Source organism: Pelmatolapia mariae, linkage group LG10_11 (genome assembly GCF_036321145.2).
Source record: "Pelmatolapia mariae isolate MD_Pm_ZW linkage group LG10_11, Pm_UMD_F_2, whole genome shotgun sequence".
NCBI classification, from domain to species: domain Eukaryota; kingdom Metazoa; phylum Chordata; class Actinopteri; order Cichliformes; family Cichlidae; genus Pelmatolapia; species Pelmatolapia mariae.
The window spans coordinates 14,517,051-14,539,373 of NC_086236.1; the positions used below are offsets into that span (position 1 = coordinate 14,517,051).

General features: G+C 39.0%; 2 protein-coding genes across 2 annotated transcripts; both read left to right on the plus strand.

Moving 5' to 3' along the window:
• The first annotated feature begins 1,367 nt into the window (after window positions 1-1,367).
• Window positions 1,368-5,548, plus strand: LOC134637914 (cytokine receptor common subunit gamma-like). The gene is made up of 5 exons (XM_063488476.1): window positions 1,368-1,434; window positions 2,502-2,592; window positions 4,763-4,929; window positions 5,128-5,267; window positions 5,378-5,548. The coding sequence occupies exons 1-5, from the start codon at window positions 1,368-1,370 to the stop codon at window positions 5,546-5,548; spliced, it is 636 nt and encodes a 211-aa protein (XP_063344546.1).
• A 7,517-nt stretch (window positions 5,549-13,065) lies between these two features.
• LOC134637728 (cytokine receptor common subunit gamma-like) lies at window positions 13,066-21,443 on the plus strand. The gene is made up of 8 exons (XM_063488233.1): window positions 13,066-13,185; window positions 13,609-13,699; window positions 14,313-14,479; window positions 14,679-14,821; window positions 14,916-15,081; window positions 15,380-15,476; window positions 17,512-17,572; window positions 18,027-21,443. Exons 1-8 carry the CDS (start codon window positions 13,122-13,124, stop codon window positions 18,267-18,269), a joined length of 1,032 nt encoding a protein of 343 aa, XP_063344303.1. The 5' UTR covers window positions 13,066-13,121; the 3' UTR covers window positions 18,270-21,443.
• The last annotated feature ends 880 nt before the right edge of the window (window positions 21,444-22,323 follow it).

Below are 22,323 nucleotides of genomic sequence, written 5' to 3' on the forward strand. Positions count from 1 at the left end.
TTTCACAAAACTAAAACATCACTACTTCCACGTCTAATTGTCTGTAATGGGGACGGAGTAAACTGGATTCGCACTCCGTGCCCAGCGAATTATTCAATAAAGATTGCATAAAACCTTGTCTGTGTGAGGTACTATGCTTATTTTACAGGACATTAAAAGTCCAACTTCAAATGTCAGTGTTCATCGTTTCAGTCTATATTTTTGAAAGCAGTTTCCTCTGACAGGAAACCCACAAAACTATAGCACGAGATGTTATGACATCTCGTGCTACGGATGAGTAGTAATTCAGCTAATTTGACCTGTTAAAAGGGTTGGGATTCTTTAATATTCTTTTGTATAAATAATTGACAGACTTGTCCAAATAAGAAGGAACATCAAAGTAAACTGAGACCTTTTTGTGTCACACCTGTGCCAAATGAGAGTTTGTCTTCACTTTTGTCTCATTGTGGTAAAAAACCTCAGATGTCTTTGACTTGAAGCATTGCATTTGCATCCAACAGCTATACCTGTAATATAAAAGACGCCCTTTAAAAAAACCCTTAAAAATATTAAAAACGTTAACACAGATTTTACGTTCTCTCTACTTTCTCTTTCTTCTGTTAAGATAATTAAAACACAAGGAGTTTGGGGTTATGTGAAAAGAAAAAGACCATCTCTGAATCAAGGATGGGGTACATCTTTCTCCATCTTACAATGCTGTGATTGCAGCCATTCCCCAACTCTCTGTGAATGGCACTCCTGGCTATTGATCAACAGTCTTTGATCAGTGGTTGTTGATGTATGGTCAAGAAACTCACCTCACAGCCCGGTGGTGCTAGTTTCAGTCATTGTGCAAATGTTCAATTTATAAGATTGGGGAAACCTGCAGTCAGCTGAGATGAGTGAAGCTGAGTCAATTGGATGAGGGAAGAAACGTTTCTCCCACTGATGCTGCATCCAGATGAAGAGAATCAACTTTTTGGGAATACATTGACTTATTTCTCTTTTTAAAGTTGTATTTTTAAAAAAGGTTTTAAAAATCTATTGTTTTATTTGGAATTCTAAAATGGTTTTTAAATTACATTTTTATTAAGGGTTTAATTCTTTTTTGCGAAATCAATTTGAAGTATTAACTGTGAAAAAGTGATTTACAAATATTTTTTATTTTAAATTAGTTTATTTAATAATAAATTACTTTAGTAATATTTCAGTTAAATAAATACAAAATTAATTTACTAATGAATATTTTATGGCACAATTCATTATTGAAGAACAAAATTCTTTATTTTGATGCGTGTGGCTCTTCTGGTCCTCCATACCAAACAGCAACAGTCAGAGGTCGAAGTAAACTTGAACCTCTACTGTTAAAATCCTGGTTTTAGTGCGCCATGATGCCAGCCAGACTGCTTCTACTTCTCTGTCTGATCGGACCTGTGTTTGCTAAAAAAAGCCCTGGTAAGATCATTTTAAATAGAGCTATTATGTTGTTGTTGTTTTTTTAATGTAACATAAAGTGACGTCTTTTTTTTTTTAAGTCTGCTGATTGTCTAGTGTTGACGTCCATAGTCCAAATGTGGTCTTTCTGGACGACTTTTCAATGTAAAATTTTAATACTGGTTCTGTAGTCCCACATTTCCAGATAGTGGAGGATATGTTTTATACAGGTTACCAGTTAATTTTTCTGTAGGTCTATTTACACCTATGTATGCCTGGAACAGTACGCCTCCTTCTGTAACGGGACGAGATCATAATAGCTATGTGTGAAGAAATGCAGAGTAATCAGCGGACATCTCCAAGATGGTGCAGACTCTTGACGCTAAAACAAAAGTGAGCAGCTGTACGGTGGATTTGGAGCAGAAATGTCCCCAGCTTCTCACAGTCACTTTGCAAAATCTCCGTGCTTTGGCCACCAGTCATTTATGGGTTCAAAATAATGACATGAGACTGGAATAAAATGTATCCATCAACTTGTAGACTTTATTATGAGATGCAAGACACTAACACACACCAACTAACCACTCTAAAAGCAACTGGTTTCCTCTTACACTCTACCTGCTTCAGGCGAGCATCTGGAATAACCCAAGTGTGAGGGTAACAAAACAAATGGAAAAAACAAACATCCACATAAATAAGCACCAAACTAAAATATAACACAAAGAAGACAAATTTACATATTTCCAGAGTCTTACAAACACTTTAATTCCCCCCATCCTTTTTCACCTTTCACAAACTGCCATTTAAATACTAGTCAAATGTCAAACTCCATTAACCTAATAACGAATCACGTGAAAGCAGTGTGTTCCTTTTTTATCTGGCTTTTGAAATGCCAGTCCCTCATAAACTAATAAAACTACAGGGAATGGTGATGGAATGGACCGACACGTCTATCCAACGTTCAGTGTTTAGTGAGCAAGGTAGTGAGTATATGACTGTACTGTTATTGCTGTAAGGTAGATTTGATATGTCTAACCTTTATCACTTTTTAAAAATCATTTTCTCAAATCTATCATGTTTTTTAACAGATGTGGATTGCTTGGTGGTGAATCTGGATTATGTTTCCTGCACATGGAATAAGATCGGGACTCCTGAGGTCAACTACACCTTCTACAGCAAGTGCGTAGTTGTTGATAATAGCATCAACCCTTCTTTGTAATGTCTTCTGAAGTTAATCAGACTATAATTAAATGTTGTACTTGAGTGAAAGATGTGATGAAAATCTATTTTACTCTTAGCATTAATGATTAAAGACATTTTCTAACTTTTTTGAACTACAATTCCAATTCCAAAAATGTTGGGATGCTGTGTAAAAAGAAAATAAAAACTGATTGCAATGGTCTCATTAGCCTATATTTTATTCACAACAAACCATAGAACAAACGGAGAAAAAAAAAAGTTTAATTTTAAGATAAGTATTAGCTCATTTGGAAGTTGATGGCAACAGCACAGTTAAAAAATAAATTGCGATGTGGTAACAAAAGGCTGGAAAAGTAAATGGTACGAAAAGAAACATTTGCTGTAACATTTGGATCAGCTAACTGGGTAACAGGTCTGGAATATGATTGAGTATAAAAGAAGTAAATAGAGGAGTCTGGGTGTTGAAGTGGCCTGCCTGCAGTCCAAACCTTTCACATTTATAGACCGTTGTTAAAAGAAGAGCAGATGCTACACAGTGGTCAACGTGGCCCCATTTATTTACATTTTACACAAATTCCCAACCTTTTGGAAATAAGTGTCAAGCCACTGGGTCTACAACCTAGTATTTTTGTTTTTAATTTTTATTCCTTGATTATCGTTATTCATGGTTTTGATTTCTCTTGGTGGTTTTCTGTTCATGTTAAATTTGTTTTTTCTAGCTTCTAGTTTCAGTTTTCTCTACCTTCTGTGTTCCACATCTGGTTACTTTTTGTCTCTGTGCCTCTTTTTCCAGGTCTCACTGTCTAGTCTGCGTCTTTGTGAACCGTCTCATGTTTTCTGTTTTACTTTGACAGTCTGTATTCAGTTTTGCTTCCCCTCGGTCTCGTTATGTCTGATTAGGCCCAGCTGTGTTCCCTCCTGCTTCCCCATTCTGTCACAGTAGCCACAGGCCAATAGCTAAACTGGACTCAAAGGCAGAGAACCACAACAGAGACGGCTCGTACGTTTTACAGCGTTTTATTATTTAGTCAAAAGGTGAATTCGTTGCAAAGTGTTGCTAATGATGCGGCCATGGGTCAGTGGAGGGTGAATGGGGAATTGGCAAGTTGCAACAGGGATGGAGCAGGTGCGTCCGGGAAGAAAAGAGAACGAGGTTAAGAAGGCAGCAGGCGCAGGGTATTTAGTGGAGGTGGTAATGACTGATTATGCTTACTGATAGTCGGGGTGAGCTTGGCTTTGAGGGAGAGGCAGTGAGAATCCAAGTGAGTAGTGGCAAAGGCTGGCGGACCTGAGTTCTGCTGTGTCCGAGGTGGTGAGTGGTGGCTGGAGGGCAGGCAGGTGAGGTTCTTTGTGTTTTTCCAGAATGCACAGATAATATAAGGAGAGCTGAGGTCGAAGGCAATGGAAAACTGTAGCACAGGAAACCAAAGTAAGCGACAAGTAGCAAGAGCATGAAAAACCTTAGCGCTGATACCAAAGTGAGGTCGTTGACGAACTGGCGGTGAAGGAGAGTCTGAGTGGAGCTTAAATCCTCAACCTGATTACCCAGAATCAGCCTCAGGTGTGCAGGACTGCAGGAGAGCTTATGGCTCCGCCCAGGGGTGGAGACCAAGGAACTCAGGTGCCTGATAGAGCTTTCCAGTAAAACCTCCAAATCCTGACACCTTCCCGCGTTACTGCCTCTTGTATTTAAGCTCTGTGTGTTCCTTGTTCTGTGTCGTGTTGATGCTGTGGGGTTCCTCTGAGTTTATGGTAATGTTCAGGGTCTCTGTTTCCCATTTTCTTTAGTTTGAGTTTCATGTTTGCGTTTCTAGTTTAGCTTTCCTGTGTTTCATGTTAAGATTTTTCTCCAGCAATAAAGCTGCTGCCTTTATTTTATCATTCAGTCTCTGAGTCCTGCATTTGGCTCCTACATCCTGCCTGCCAACACAGAACATCATGACAAAAAGGCCTGCTGCGCAAGCTTCATTAAGTGTAGATGGCATATGGCTTACATTTTCCTATCACTAATTTATTTTATGTTTATTCCTAACAAACAGTATTAAACTTTAGATTACGTCATATGTAAGATCATATTGATTGTATCTAAATATGATATGTCTGCATGCTTTTCTTTGTTGGATTAGTTATGTTTTTGATTCATCTACAGGTTGGGCAATGACCAATGGAAAATATGCAACCACTATTTGACAGAGAACAACATGAACATTGGATGTAACCAGGAGATAGATTCGGGAGATAGATTCAAAACATTTCGAACTCAACTGATATATGGCGATGATAATTTTGAGAAGGGTCACGAGCTTAAAAAACAAGGTATACTTATAACCTGGTATTGAACATAACTTTGAGTTTAAAACAATAAATCAGTTAATGAAGGGATCATTATTAGAATTAATGGGACGTTTTTTACACTTTACACAGTAACTTAAAGGAAAATTTCTGTTAGTGTTCTGCCATAAAAGTAAATTGGCATGCCTCCTCATGTTATTGCCTATTTGTATACTTCTCCAGTCAAGTTAAACCCACCAACCAACCTGACTGTCCTCAATGGATCAGACTTTAACCTGTGGTTTTACTGGAACCACACTTCTGCTCGTCTACATTGTGTGGAGAGTGAGGTCCGCTTCAGGACAAACAACAACAACTGGGAGGTTGGAAAAAAGTTTCTTTCATCCTTTTTAATTCATTAATTTCTTTTGTCTCTCCTTGTTAACTTCCATTCTTATGTTTTGTTTTTTTTTAACTCCATCTGATTTTCCAGTTCTCTAAAGTTAGCGCCGGGATACAGCCATACTGCATCAACTTGCCCTCAAGCAGTTCCCGATATGAGCTGCAAGTGCGGAGCAGAATAGATGATGCCTGTGGAGAGTCCATATTCTGGAGTGACTGGAGTGAGCCTGTGGTCTGGGGATCCAACAACAGCACAGGTTAAAAATTGTACAAGTCATGAAGAAAAGATGTCATTTTTTTCCAAAACAGTCATTAAATGACTGCTTAAACATGGCAGATGTTATATTTGATGTACTGTCGCTTTGGCCACCAGTCATTTATGGGTTCAAACAAATGACATGAGGCTGGAATAAAATGTATCCATCAACTTGTAGACTTTATTATGAGATGCAAGACACTAACACACACCAACTAACCACTCTAAAAGCAACTGGTTTCCTCTTACACTCTACCTGCTTCAGGCGAGCATCTGGAATAACCCAAGTGTGAGGGTAACAAAACAAATGGAAAAAACAAACATCCACATAAATAAGCACCAAACTAAAATATAACACAAAGAAGACAAATTTACATATTTCCATAGTCTTACAAACACTTTAATCCCCCCATCCCCATCCTTCTTCACCTTTCACACACTGTCATTTAAATACTAGTCAAATGTCAAACTCCATTAACCTAATAACGAATCGTGAAACCATCAGTGTGTTCCTTTTTTATCTAGCTTTTGAAATACTAGTCCCTCATAAACTAATAAAAATACAGGGATTTGTAATGGAGTCCCTGGTCTCCATTACAGTGACATATTTTCTTAAAAAAAAAAAAATCCACACTCGCCCCTGCGGGTGGTCTTTATCCTTCAAGCACAGGTCCTCTTTCAGATGCCTGGGAGCTTGAGGGTCCTGCGCAGTGTCTTAGCTGTTCCTAGGACCTCACTCTTCGGGACAGAGATCTCCAGTGTTGTTCCTGGGATCTGTTGGAGCCACTCACCTAGCACTCCAATTACCACCGGGGCCACTGTTACCTTGACGCTCCGCATCACCTGATGTATTCGTGGATGCTCGTTGGCTCATCCTGGATCGTGGTGCTGACACTTACCAGTCCTCACCCTCCTTCCTTCCACTTAGCATACAGCCTCAGGGTGCTGGACTTGGGGTGAAACCCTCAAAGAGCTTTCTGGTTTTGATGTCAGTGGCTTCGATCTCCTCCTTTGACCAGCTTATTATCTCAGCAGGGTACCTGATCACGGACAGGTGTTGATAGCTCGGATCTTGTTCTTACCGTTCAACTGACTCCTCAGGACTTGCCTGACCCTCTGCAGGAACTTAGTGATTGCAGCTTTGCTAGCTGCCTCTTCATAATTCCCGTTTGCCTGTGGGATCCCCAGGTACTTGTAGCTGTCTTCAATGTCTGCAATGTTGCCTTCTGGTAGTTCGATTCCCTCAGTTCTGATGACCTTCCCTCTCTTCGTTACTAGGGATGGGTATCGTTTAGGTTTTATCCGATACCGGTGCCAAACCGGTACTTTTGAAACGGTGCCGGTGCTTAAACGGTGCTCAAACCGGTGCTTAAAGAATGGAGAACACAAAATTGGTCCAAAAACCTCTCATGTTCAGCTGTTTTTTGTAAAAAGATAACAATGTTAGCCTTTTCTGCAGCTATAGGGCATATATGGTATCACTCTTGGCTGGAAGCAGTGCTTAAACAATGGAAAAAACACAAAATTGGTCCAAAAACCTCTCATGTTTAACTGTTTTCCACTTTTTCTTTTGGTCATTTTAGCCTTTTTGGCCAGGGTGAAGGGAGTATCTGCCATCAAACAAGAAGACAGTGTTTGCTAGTTCACCTTACATGCATTAATGTAATAACGTGGTTAGCCTACTCAACATAAATTACACACGAACAACATTAAGCTACTCACGCAGAGAAGAACGGCTGCTGCTGCCATCATCATCCGTCATCATTTCTGCTACACTGGCAGGGCTAGGGGCCAGGACTCTACTCTTCGAGTTTTTGGGGGATGTTGCTAACTCCAGGTCCGATAACAGGCACCACACCCGCAGTAGATGTGCTCGGTGTGAGGTCTCGCAGCAAGCTATCAAACACGGCGCATTTCTCGGCTTAAAAAAAAACGCTATGCGTCGCCAGGTGTTTCATCAGATTTGAGGTGTTACCTCCTTTGACAGTATCACAGTATCACCTTAAAGCACTTGTTGCAGGCTGCTGAGTTTGCATCTTTTGCTGCGAAGTACAGCCAGACTTTTGACCGCTTCGCCTTGGGCGTTTTTAATCTGTAGCTCTGCTCTAAAAGAACGTACGTACCTGGACCCGCCTACTATCCTCGGAAACGTAAAATGATTGGCTAGAATTGGCTCAGGAAAAAAAAAAAAAAAGCACCGAAATAAAGCACCGAAATGTGCGCTGCTTTTCGGTCTGGTTACTACCGTTTATGTCAGAACCGGTGCCATCATGGCACCGGACACCGGTACCCATCCCTATTCGTTACCATTCGACTACACTTCTCCAATCCGAATGACATTCCAATGTCGTTGCTGTATATTCTGTGGTGTGGATCAGTGAATCAATGTCTCGTTGACTCCTGGCATACAGCTTGATGTTATCCATGTAGAGGAGGTGATTGACAATTGCTTCATTCTCTAGTGGGTATCCGTAGCCAGTCTGTCAACGATCTCACTGAGGGGGTTCAGGTCTATGCAGAACAGCAGTGGGGACAGCACATCTCCTTGGTAGGTCCCGCACTTGACGGTGACTTGTGCCTACGGGCTTGTAGTTGATCTCTAGTGTTCTACGCCACATCCCCATTTAGTTCCTGATGAACTCTCTTAGGGTCCTGTTGATCTTGTATAGTTCTAGGCATTGCAGGATCCAGGTGTGAGGCATCGAGTCATAGGCCTTCTTGCAGTCAATCCAAGCAGTGCACAGGTTGGTCATCTTAGTCTTGCAGTCTCAGGTGACTGCTCTGTCTACCAGTAGCTGGTCTTTTGCTCCTCTAGCTATTCCTTTCTGGTCCCCACTCATGTATTGACCCATGTGGCTGTTTTTATATACACTGCTCAAAATAAATAAATAAATAAATAAATAAAGGGAACAGATAAACAACAAAATGAAACTCCAAGTCAATCACACTTCTGTGAAATCACTGCAAGAGCCCTGCAAAATGACCTCCAGCAGGCCACAAATGTGCATGTCTCTGCTCAAACAGTCAGAAACAGACTCCATGAGAGTGGTATAAGGGCCCGACGTCCACAGGTGGGGGTTGTGCTTACAGCCCAACACCGTGCAGGACGTTTGGCATTTGCCAGAGAACACTAAGATTTGCAACTTTGCCACTGGCGCCCTGTGCTCTTCACCAGTAGCGGTTTTAGATACGGGCGACACGGGCGGTTGCCCAGGGCGGCATCGTGGTGGGGGGCGGCATCACGGGCATCAGCAAAAAAAAAAAAATTGCTCGTACTCATGCTGCCCCGACATCATGCCAGCGCATATTGGGGATGGCATAGGTACCGATCGGGAGTAAGGGCGCCCTTACTCCCATTTGCTGGGAGTAAGGGCGCCCTCCGTTTGCGAGGTGCGCCTGCTGCTTGCGGCACAGGGAGGAAAGGGCGGGGCGGCGGGGGATTCTCTGGGTGGCTGGAGCAGCATCTAATAACCAACTTGCAAAATAAAACAAAATAAAAACAAACCAACAACACGAAAACAGCAGACATTATGATACTGACTTATAATTTGCACCGATGTTTTTTCGAAATTCTATAAGCGAAAAGTGAGCGCGAGAGCCCTCGGTGCGCCTGCTCGCTGCTGAAGTCAAAGTAAACTTTATTGTCATCTCCGCTACAGTCCAGTATATAGAGAGACGAGACGACGAGGCTCCAGTTACAGCAGTGCAAGTAAACAAACAATAAATATAAGAAGAGTAAGAAAATAAATATACACTTTAGGACCAGGGGTAAAGGGATCAATAACAATTTAAAATGTATATTTTATATTTTGTTGATTTAAAGTCTCACACACAACCCGTTTTTAAAGTTTAAAAAAAAGAGAAAAGAAGAGGAGGAGTTTAGCGACTTCCACAGTCGCTAGATGCTGGGGATGGAGCCTGCCTATTTGCCTGACGCGCTCTCAACTGTACGCAATAATGCGAGAGGTGGAATTGCTTGCTTGTTTATTAAAGTGCTTGAAAAGTTTACAGAGCAATGTGATCGGCTCGCGATTCAAACTCTTAAAACATCACAGCTCTAATGCAACAAGGGGAAACTCGTTGTGCTGCGGTCAACAAAAACTACGGCTACCCAGCCCTCCTCTCTGTCAAAATCAAACCAGTGAATGACAGACTGACAACGCCCTCTTAATGTCACCGCTAGCACCCACGTGACTCCCGTTACACATCACCATAGCAACCAAACAAATGAAAACCCAGTGATCATTAAAATTCAATACATTTAATTATGGCTCCTACAAGGAGAAACGAGCAAAAGATACAGGTAAGCAGATGTGTCATTGGATAATGGCAGGTCATGTATCCTAAAACATTAAGAATCAGAATACTTTCTTAATCCCTAAGGAAATTATGTGGGTTACAGTTCCTCCAAGAAGAAATGGTAAAAATAGTAACAGTAACAGACTAAACTCCAAACAATATATACAATAATATAATATTAATTAGTCAGTGTCAATTGTTGAATTGTCCTGTTCTCATTGTATGACGAATTATGATGTCTGTTTGGTAGCCGTTTGCATACTATGCATGCTCTCTCTCTCTTCATATATAGGGTCATATATGTGTGTGTGCGTGTGTGTGTGTGTGTGCGTGTGTGCATGTATGTGTGTGTGTGTGTGTGTGTGGGGGGGGGGGGGGGGGCGCACCAGAGGGCGTGTTCGCCCAGGGTGCCAAACAGGCTAGGACCGCCACTGCTCTTCACAGATGAAAGCAGGTTCACACAGAGCACATGTCACAGAGTCTGGAGAAACCATAGAGAACGTTCTGCTGTCTGCAACATCCTCCAGCATTACCGGTTTGGCAGTGGGTCAGTAAGGGTGTGGGGTGGCATTTGTTTGGGGAGGGGGGCGCACAGCCCTCCATGTGCTCGCCAGATACCAAGATGAGATCCTCACACGCCTTGTGAGACCATATGTTGGTGCGGTTGGCCCTGGGTTCCTCCTAATGCAAGACAATGCTAGACCTCATGTGGCTGGAGTGTGTCAGTAGTTCCTGCAAGACAAAGGCATTGATGCTATGAACTGGCCGGCCCAGACCTGAGTCCAATTGAACACATCTGGAACATCATGTCTCGCTCCATCCACAAACGCCAAGTTGCACCACAGACTGTCCAGGAATTGGCGGATGCTTTAGTCCAGGTCTGGAAGGAGATCCCTCGGGAGACCATCCACCACCTCATCAGGAGCATGCCCAGGCATTGTAGGGAGGTCATACAGGCACATGGAGGCCACACACACTACTGAGCCTCATTTTGACGTGTTTTAAGGACATTACATCAAAGCTGGATCAGCCTGTTGTCTGTTTTTCCACTTTAATTTTGTGTGACTCTAAATCCAGACCTCCATGGGTAGCTACATTTGATTTCCATTGATAATTTTTGTATGATGTTGTTGTCAGCAAATTCAACTATGTCAAGAACAAAGTATTTAATAAGAACATTTCATTCATTCAGATCTGGGATGTCTTATTTTTGGGTTCGGTTTATTTTTTTTGAGCTATGTATATATATGTGTGTGTGTGTGTGTGTGTGTGTGTGTGTGTGTGTGTGTGTGTGTGTGTGTGTGTGTGTGCATTTTTATGGTCCTATATATTGGGGGGGGGGCATCAAACATATCTACACACACTTTATAACAAGGCATTACCTGTATTCTCTGAAGCTGTGTACGTGAAGTTTGCAATGCATAATATACTTTGACACTGTGCGATTATTGATCGTTGCACAGTTAATATTTGGAGACACTGTCAGAGAGGGGAGGCTGGTTTGGACACATACATTTTGTCTGCACACAGGTGCCAAAATATAAGAATCACAAGGGTCTAAAATAATTTTCTAAACTAGTTTTGATCAATTGAGCTTTTATTTTTGTATTTATCTGGCAGACATTTATTTAACATACGGTCAGAAATAACAGGAAAGTTCATAGATTTCTGTCAGATAAGGAAATATGGACTCATTGTACTGTGCCAAAAGTACACTGGTGACGTCATTGTTTTGATAGACAACACATAAACACAGACCGGATCACTTGAAACTCCTCTTTGTTATAAGTTCCAGTCAAAGTAGGTGTAGACAGAACCACATAGTGTCATTATGACACACAGACAAGAACACACAAAGTCAAATCAATAAATGCCACACTGCTGCAGCTGTCAAAGAAATGTCAAAATGAACTGTAAAGTCTCTGATGCCGGTCTACTTGTGAACCCACAGACGTCGACCAAGTGAAAGGTGCTATGTGTGAGTGTGTTGAGTTTAAAGTAAGTATTTTATCTGAACATTTGCACTTTATTATAACTGTGGTTAAAACGCTGTGTTTCCTCTCCAAAAAACAGAATACGGCAGTAAAAGAAACCACACCAATTTACACAGAAAACCCCCGATCCAGTTTGCTGTAAATGAACTAAGCTGAGCTAACTGTTGTCTGTGGTTTCAAACAGCAAATGTTAGTTTAAATATTTATCTGAGATGTGGGAGTTGACTGCTGCTGCTTGATGAAATGAATGTAAGAAATTAACTCATTTGGTTTAACAGGTGATTTGTGAAAGATAACTTGTAGAATTGTTGTTTATGCTGTGCATGAACATGGACACTACATTTCACAATGTGATTCTGATTTGTCCATCATTTCTCTTTCATCAGAAAAGAATACATACAGGACTCATAGACTGTAAAGAAAATTTTAGCTAAACCAACAAGATCCACCTTAAGCTCACTTTAGCAGCAAATGATAGTAGAAGTGCAGAGAAAATGTAAGACTGGCTGACTAAAAACAGAACTATTTCTTGAACTATTCAATAAAGATTGCATAAAACCTTCTCTGTGTGTTGTACTATACTTATTTTACAGGACATTAAAAGTCCAACTTCAAGTCTCAGTCAACACCGTTTCAGTCTATATTTTTGAAAGCAGTTTCCTCTGACAGGAAACCCACAGAACTCTGAAAGTGACACTGATCGAATGTTATGACATCTCGTGCTACGGATGAGTAGTAATTCAGCTAATTTGACCTGTTAAAAGTGTTGGGATTCTTTAATATTCTTTTGTATAAATAATTGACAGACTTGTCCAAATAAGAAGGAACATAAAAGTAAACTGAGACGAATTAATGTCACATCTGTGCTAAATGAGCAGAATGAGTTTATTTTCACTTTTGTTTCATTGTGGTAAAAAACATCAGATGTCTTTGACTTAAAGCTATTGCATTTATATCCAACAGATAATACCTGTAATATAAAAGACACCCTTAAAAACAAAAATATTAACAGAGATTTTACTTTCTCTCTACTTTGTCTATCTTCTTCTTAAAATGACTAAGTTGGCTTATAGATATTAAGTAAGCATCTGACATCCAAAAACTTGATTTAACCTCTTAACTAGGCTTTATTAACTGTTAACTTTATGAACTATGAAAGTGTGAAAACTGTGTATTTGCCATATAGTCATATAGCCATGCTACAGGAAGAGAAGAAAAAAACCCCCACAAGACACGGTGATATTTCAATGTAGACGCGGGCTTACATCCTGTTTCTATTCGCCACGATGTCGACAAGATTACTTCTACTTCTTTATCTGACTGGACACGTATTTGCCAAAAAATCACCAGGTAAGAGCATATGAAGATGATCGATTAAGTTTTTAAAAAAAATACAAGACATTCGCAACATCGGTAGGAAGTGTCGTAAACCTGTGTCGACATCTTTGAAAGTCGATCGCTCTACTTTTGTTATATTATATTAACTTATATCCCAAAACACTATCATTCAATGTATATATGAGAAGTTATTTGTACCTTAAGATATGAATGAACACTATCAAAATGAATTAAATTCAGGTTAATGCAGAGCTTTCCTTTATTAAGCACGTTTTGTGAGAATTTCCCCTCCAGAGGACGGGGCTCTTACTTCCTTGTATGTGTACTTCTATCTGTCTGTTGCCCTTTGTGTAGGTTTTATATATATGCCTAACCATCGTTCATCGTTTTAGGTTTTGTCTTTCATTGATCTCAAATCTATCATGTTTTTAACAGATGTGGATTGCTCGGTGGTGAATTTGGATTATGTTTCCTGCACATGGAATAAGATCGGGACTCCTGAGGTCAACTACACCTTCTACAGCAAGTGCGTAGTTGTTGATAATAGCACCAACACGCCTTTGTAATGTCTTCTAAAATTAATCAGACTATAATTAAATGTTGTACTTGAGTGAAAGATGTGATGAAAATGTATTTTACTCTCAGCATTAACAGTAAAAGACATTTTCTACTTTTTCTGAACTACAACCCCAATTCCAAAAATGTTGGGATGCTGTGTAAAACGAAAAGAAAAACAGAATAGAGTTGTCTCATAAGCACTATATTTTATTCACAATAGACCATAGAAAAAACTGAGAAAAAGTTTCATTTTAAGAAAATATTAAGAAATTATTAAGAAAAATATCAACTACTTGGGTAACAGATCTGGAGTATTTATTAGGCATAAAAGAAGTTCATAGTAAAAGGGTCCGGGTGTTGAAGTGGCCTGCCTGCAGTCCAGACCTTTCAACAACTGAAAATATTTAGAGCATCATGAAATGAGAAATATGGCAAACAGGCTGGACTGTTGAGCAATTAGAACTAATAAAGTATTAAACTTGAGATTACCTCATATTTAAGATCATATTGATTGTATCTAAATATGATATGTCTGCATGCTTTTCTTTGTTGGATTAGTTATGTTTTTGATTCATCTACAGGTTGGGCAATGACCAATGGAAAATATGCAACCACTATTTGACAGAGAACAACATGAACACTGGATGTAACCAGGAGATAGATTCGGGAGATAGATTCAAAACATTTCGAACTCAACTGATATATGGCGATGATAATTTTGAGAAGGGTCACGAGCTTAAAAAACAAGGTATGCATATAACCTGGTATTTAACATAACTTTGAGTTTAAAACAATAAATCAATTAATGAAGGGATCATTATTAGAATTAATGGGACGTTTTTCTACACTTTACACAGTAACTTAAAGGAAAATTGCTGTTAGTGTTCTGCCATAAAAGTAAATTGGCATGCCTCCTCATGTTATTGCCTATTTGTATACTTCTCCAGTCAAGTTAAACCCACCATCCAACCTGACTGTCCTGAATGGATCGGACTTTAACCTGTGGTTTTACTGGAACCACACTTCTCCTGCTCGCTTACACTGTGTGGAGAGTGAGGTCCGCTTCAGGACAAACAACAATAAATGGGATGTAGGTTTCTTTCATCCTTTTTAATTAATTTTTTTTTTATCTCTCTTTGTTCTCTCCCACTCTAATGTTTTCTCAACTCCATCTGATTTTCCAGTTCTCTAAAGTTAGCGCCGGGATTCAGAAATACTGCATCAACTTGCCCTCAAGCAGTTCCCGATATGAGCTGAAAGTGCGGAACAGAATAGATGATTACTGTGGAGAGTCCATATTCTGGAGTGACTGGAGTGAACCTGTGGTCTGGGGATCCAACAACAGCACATGTAAAACTACTTCATAGATATTCTTAGTGTCATGGTGAAACGATGTCTGCCAGTGAATATAGGGTCATCTTGGGGGGACAATTAGCTTTGCAACAAAACACTAATAATAATGATCAGATAAAATGTTTGAACACTGCAAAGAAATCATAGGTAGATTTTGTTTCTTAGTCAACAACTTTCAAACTAGGATTCAAAAAATTATTAAAACTTAAGTGGCTCTAATGTTGCTTCCACACTGCACAAAACATTAGAATTAAGCATCCATACAAGTAAGTTCCTTCTTTTTTCTTCTTCAAAGACTCTGATGATTCGATGTCTCCGTGGACGCCGGTGATGTATGTGGTGGGTGCTATCACTCTCATCCTGCTGGCCATGATATTACTGCACCATGAAAGGTGGGTTTTTCCATAACTCAAATGATTGCTCTATGATCACATCACAGATCCAGGTGGTGTGCCATGTGATTTTGTGACAGCCACAGACTATAATTGCAGTCTACAATAGCACAAAAAGTTGTTGTTAACTTGTATACTTTATATACTTACGTACTTTTATACTTACTTTTCTGTCATCTAAATATTTATCTGTTACATATTTACTTTGCTGTAGTATGAATGCCCATAGGGGAGGTCTTTATCAGTGGGAAATATTTTTTGAACTTGTGAAAACACAGTTAAAAGTCAAAAATGTATGCCCTTCTTCACATTTTACATAGTCATCCAGTGGGTCATATTGGAGCCTTTGCCTGGCCGATTTTGGCGCTCAAGCCTTATGTTCGACACCACAGACTTACTGTATCAACACAGTAAATGTAAACACATAATTAACAATTAATGTATCCAGTGTGCACTAGTGTATAAAATCTAGGCTGCAAAAAAACCATCAACCAAACACAAATGCAGATCACTCATCCAAAACGAGTGCAAACGAGTGACCCAAAGAAAAGATTAAAGATTGTTTTTAGATGGTATCAAAGGCTTGTTGTCTTGTGGAAAGTTTCCATTGCACAACATCTGACAGATCTCACACAACCCAGGAAACACACAACATTTCTGAAGGCAGAAGACCACAGTACACGACAAGTACTTGTCATTATTGGCAGTAAAATATTACATAGTTACTTTATTTCAAGCAGAATAACTTCCAATAACCTTTGTCTTGCATACGGCTCTTGTCACTTTGCTGTTATTTTGAAACAGAGGGAATCAGACGAGATACTGTCCATTACATAGAGACGCCTACAAGACTAAATTCTGTTCCAGGAAGATGTGTTTTGACCAAAGATCCCTTCTAAATGATCTGCAATCATGCAAAGTTGCAAACATTCCTTTTTTAATTACTGTTACCATTGCTGATGGTAACCCAGATCTTTCTCATTTGTCAGTACAGACATCAAACCATTACACATTTTTCACCGTACATTCATCATAAATTGCTGAACCACCTTCATCACACCCCTGGTTATCCCACGATTTATTAGGATCAGCTCATAGATCATTTGGATGTATTTTATAACTCTATGACTGCTTCTCTAAACAAATTAACAACAACATATGCCTATAACGATAAATGCACAGGGAAATTACTTTACTGTCGCTAAATTTCATAATATGGATGCTGATAACCAAGATCTAGCTTTGAAACGCTTACTATCTTCAAAACTACACATTAGTTATTTGATCTATAAAAGTCTGCCGTTAAATAACCTTCAAATAACATGAAAAGGAAAAAGCTTGACACACTTGTTAAACACACCTGTGAAGTAAGCTAAGCCCACAAAGTTTCCTTCCAGAAACACTGAAACAAATTAACCAGCAAAGCAATCAAAGAACAGACTTTACAGATAATGCAATGTGTTACACGCTGTGCATTTTGGAAACTTGTCCAAATTGACTTCATTCATTCATAAAGTTCCCGAAGTATATGTGACACGGACAGCGGCAGACTCAAAGAATATTTTAGATCAGCAATTTGACTAGATCTGAGGCCACTCTGTTGTTTAGGCCTGTCAGAACATCAGAATATCATTACATCAGTAAGGACAAAGTGTAAAAATGTGCCAAACATGTAGAGCTCCCTGCTGTGGCGATTACTTGTGAATATGGGGGATTATTAGCTTCCACATGACTACCATTAATTGTCTTTAACGATGGTTGGAGAGACAGATTGCATTGTTAATTAATCAAAATCTATGTATGTGTTATGGGATATTAGTATTTTATTTCTAAAGATCACAGTTATCATCCATCTATGGGGGGGGGGACTGGATCTGGAGCGTGTTGCACCTTTATATTGGATGATCTTGACCTTAATGTCAAAAGCTGTCTGCCAGCCACGCTCAGTTGGAGTTCTGAAACCAACAAAGTCTAATGCAGTTGTTGCTATTTGATGATAATGTGAATGCTAAAGATTTCCTTACTTCCCATACAGGCTCAGAATCATCCTCGTCCCCGTGGTTCCCAAGCCATCTCCATTCCTGCATAACATCGAGGTCAGTGGCATCCAGAGTTCTGTCCACGCCCTGAAAGTTTTATGTAGATGTTAATATGAAGCTGGAAAGCTATTGAAGTTACTGGAAGAATGACAGATGAGCTTCTAAATTGATTTTAGTAGCTTTAATGTTAACACTTACATTAAGATTCATGACAATTAGTTCAGTAGCTGTTGATTTATGTCATTGATTGGACCATGCTGGCACTAAAGAACAGCTTGGTTTGCATCTTCTGGATACCTTGAATGTCTGTAGATGTTCAGGCAGTCAGTTTAACAGATTTTAAGATCTCTGGATCAAGAGCTGGATCAAGAGTTGGACGAAAAGTCTGACAATAGTGCCACTTAATGGCTAAAAATAGAAATACTCTTTTGTTTGAGTGATTTTAGTCATCGAAATCTGAGGATGCAATTACTCGTTACAAGTGAGGGTTATTTTTTCTCTCTTTTTTAAGGATTGGTTTCAGTTCTCCAAAGGCCTGAAAGACAATTTTAAACCGAACTACAACGAGCGTGCCTGCCCTGTGCGTGAGTACAACTATGTCTCCCAGTCTGATGTGGTGAGCTCCGACGGCTCCACCTGCTCTGTCACCACCGACCAAACCGACTGCTCCATCGAACACGATCCAGAAGACCTGTCCGCCCCCTTTCCCTCTAACCCAGTTTCATCTGAGGAGGTGCAAAAGGCTTCCGTTTAGGAGCCATGTTTGGATTTCACAAACATGAATCAACAAACCTCCTGCATGACTGCAAGAGATACCTTAATTTGACTAAATAAACAGTATGCCCAATAGTTACTATCAGAATAACCCCAATAATTGGTTCAGGAATTTAATTTGAACACTGCCTATTATACAGGTCAAACCAAAGCACCTGATTAAGATTTTAGAAGTTAATAAAGTTCATAAAGACTTTAATATGTTTTTAAAATCCTTGAGCTCGGACGAATTTATGGTTACTCTTGAAAACATTGTTTAGACTCTAAATATTTGACTAATTGAGGCTTTGACGTACGTATAATCCTTTGTTGACTTCCGACATGAGTACTATGAACTGTTTTCATAGCCAATCCCTTAAACAGGTTTTTTTAAATCATTTTTTTCTATTTTTGTTTTCTTTTTAAAGCAGGAACGATTCTTGAAGTGTTCATTTGGAGAGACACGTGTCTCAATACTGTACAGTATTGTATCCCGTAAGCTGAGCTGAAAGTAATTACATATTAATACTAGAGATGGACCGATCCGATATTACGTATCGGTATCGGTCCGATACTGACGTAAATTACTGGATCGGATATCGGAGAGAAATAAAAAATGTAATCCGATCCATTAAATATCAAAAAAGCACCTCACAAAACTTGTGACATGGCGTAACTCGGCTCATAACCGTAGCACTTCGGAGCAGTGTGCTCACGTGGTAGAGCGGCTGTGTGTATTTGTAGCCTCGCTACCAAACCAGCATTTCATCTCCGAGGAAGTTATCCCAGAGAGAAGTAAAGCAAGTGTGTAAGTTCATCTCTGAATGTTTGTAACGCATTCCCACGTTAAGCTTAACAACCGATATATGGAGCGACTGCCTCTTCTCTCTCCCTCCCTCTCCTGCTGCTACTTCAATCGTGAAACTGATTAATGATCAGCAGTGATGGGAATAATAGCGTTACAAGTAACGGCGTTACTAACGGCGTTACTTTTTTCAGTAACGAGTAATCTAACTAATTACTATTCCTATCGTTACAACGGCGTTACAGTTACTAACAAGGAAACGCGGTCCGTTACTATTTTTCAACAAACAGACGGTTGAAGCTGTGTTCAGCTTACCGCATCTTATATCAGTTGCACGGAAGTAGCTGACTATGTAAGTAATCTGGACGCTACAGCTTTAAGCAGCTGCGCGCTCCCGCGGAGGGCAATCACGATCACTGTCTAGCACAACACCTGGAGCTAAGGGGGCAAAACAATCGCATGAGTGCTGCTGTTTGACTGAGGAAGAATAAAGTAGTCGTGGTAAGCCAATCACATGACCACTTAAAGACAAAGCAACAAGGTGATATATACCAGTTTATAAATTGTGTCGATAGGCCACGTAAAACCAGAGTCATGATAAACAATATATAGGCGGCGTTTTAGTTTCTCACGTTAGCACTAGCAAGCACTCTCTGCTTATGAGCAAAAAAACAAAACAAAACAGGGGAAGTTTTAGGAGTGACGGCGAGAGAGAGAGAGAGAGCAGAAAAAAGAGAGAGAGAGTTTTGAGATGTGAGAGATTTGTGACGTTTAGCGTGTTTGGAGTGTGTAGTTAATGTGTTGTCTTGTGTAGTTAGTGTGTAGTGTTGTGGATAGTTTTGTGTTGTGTGTGTCAGAACAATGAGGCGACTGCTGTCTCCAGGTAGAAAAAGGAGTGATACACCTGCTGCTGTCAGACCTGCAGGTATCAGGCTGTGATGTTCTCCTTTATAGTGGACAGAAATTATTTTTTTGGAGTGGCACAAATAATTTGTGTGGCATCTTATTGATGCAGAACAGCTGATTGTTCTGTAAATAGTTTGAAATGGTTATTTTAAAAAAGGGTAAAAGGTAAATGGATGCAAATAACTTTGTTGTTTGCAAAACTTGTGCATAGGATTTTAAAATTGACAATTAATATTTGCATTTTAAGTTATGAAATATGATTCATTAAAGATGTTTATGGTTGTTACAGTAAAAATATAACTTTTTCTACTCTGATTTTATGTTTTTTGTCTGATTTTAGATCAATTGTGTTAATACAGTATGTCAAAATGAAAACATGACTGTAAATTCAGGCATGTGAGGTTGTGCTGAAAAGGATGATACCAAGCAAGACAAAGTAAATAGTTTTTAAAGGTAAAATGTGGAGGGAAAATCAAAAGTAGTAAAAAATGGCCAATTATATCCTGGACCCCAGAGGGTTAAACGTTTTTTTTTAAAGTAACGCAATAGTTACTTTTCAAGTAATTAATTACTTTTAGAATATTGTAACTCAGTTACTAACTTAGTTACTTTTTTGAAGCAGTAACTAGTAACTATAATTGAATTACTTTTTCAAAGTAACTTGCCCAACACTGATGATCAGCTGATTGGCTTTTCTGTCGCGAGTCCGTCTCTCTTCTTTGTTTTTGACCCACTTCGCTCCAGAAAGAGGAAACCAGCGGCTGAACAACAGCAGCACGTTTAACCTTGATAAGCTGTTGTTAGAATTTATTTAATATTACTTTCTAGACCAGGATCCTTTTCTACGTAGCTGACGGCTGGTAACTGTGCAGGGGCGGATCTAGCAAAGTTTAGCCAGGGGGGCCGATAGGGCATTAACAGGAAAAAGGGGGGCACAAAGACATACTTTTCTTTCTTATTCTCATTTAAAATGTCTAGCTTTTAATAAATAATTATCTAAATCTTACACCCAAAGTTTTCATCTTATGTAAAATATATAGAAGTCCATTACTGTATATAGTAACTGTTAAGTCTAATATACCCTAGTAAGCTATACTACTTTTTCCTTTGGGAAGATACCATCTGTGCAGTCTGCAATTCTGTAGAAGAAAGATGTTGAATCTATTTAATTATTCTTGAAAAATAATTTATTTCTCTGCATTTTTTTCCCCACACTGCATCAAATTAAAGTTGATTACGTCGATTAAGCATCATGAGGTGGGGGGTGGTTCCCTTTTTTTTTTTTTTGCTGGGAGTTTGCAACCCTATTAGTTGGGTTGCTTAATATTTCTGCTAAGTACTCTTTAAAATACCAGAATAGGAAGGATGGAATAGGTTTAAGTTTATTAGATTGATCAGTATTGCTGAACTATGAAATATTTTGGGTGCAGTGTATTTTTTACATACAGGTATAACAGAATAGCTTTAGTGTTGTTGTTTATTTAAACTTGAGTATGAACTTATACAAAATGCAGCAAGATATTAAAAAAACAGTTTTATTGATTAAAAAACACACTATATCGGATTCATATCGGTATCGGCAGATATCCAAATTTATGGTATCGGTATCGGACATAAAAAAGTGGTATCGTGCCATCTCTAATTAATACATACAAGCCCAACTTTACTCAGTGGAAAGCAAGGAGTTTAACTTAAGCAGTGCAGCTACGACCACGAGGAAAACCCACAATAAAAATAAGTAAAGGTCTTTGTCCTTCAGGGCAGCTTACAATAGGTTTTTTATTCTACTTTGAAAACTGAGCTTGGAAATATTATTATAATTTTGATAAACATTCACATTTTGAGTTTACTGAAAAAAGTGTAGAAATATACACTTACATATGTATACTTTGCTCAATAATCTTTTTGTCATATGTAAACCGTTAAAACTGTAGAATAAGCAGGGAACAGCAAACATTCCCTGCAGATTTGGACAATTTGAAAACAGGATATCTTAGCATTTTAACCAAACACCTTACTGTTACTGTTACAGTATATGATTGAATAATACAATCGTTTACGTACTCGCTAATAGCGTTATTGTAAAACTTATGCAGAAAATGTTTTGTAACAGACAAACAAATAGATGTGTTTTGCCATCATTCATACTCTCCTAATATCACACTTTGTCTTTAGTTAACAACCAAATTATCATTTTGTTGATTTTAAAAAAAAATCTTTTTATCATTTTTATAAATATGTGTAACTGCTGTGTTCTTTACAAGGGTTTCAAAACATTGAGAAAACAATAATTTCCTCTACCTGTATATAAATATAACTTCAATGATATCTATTTAAAACAGTT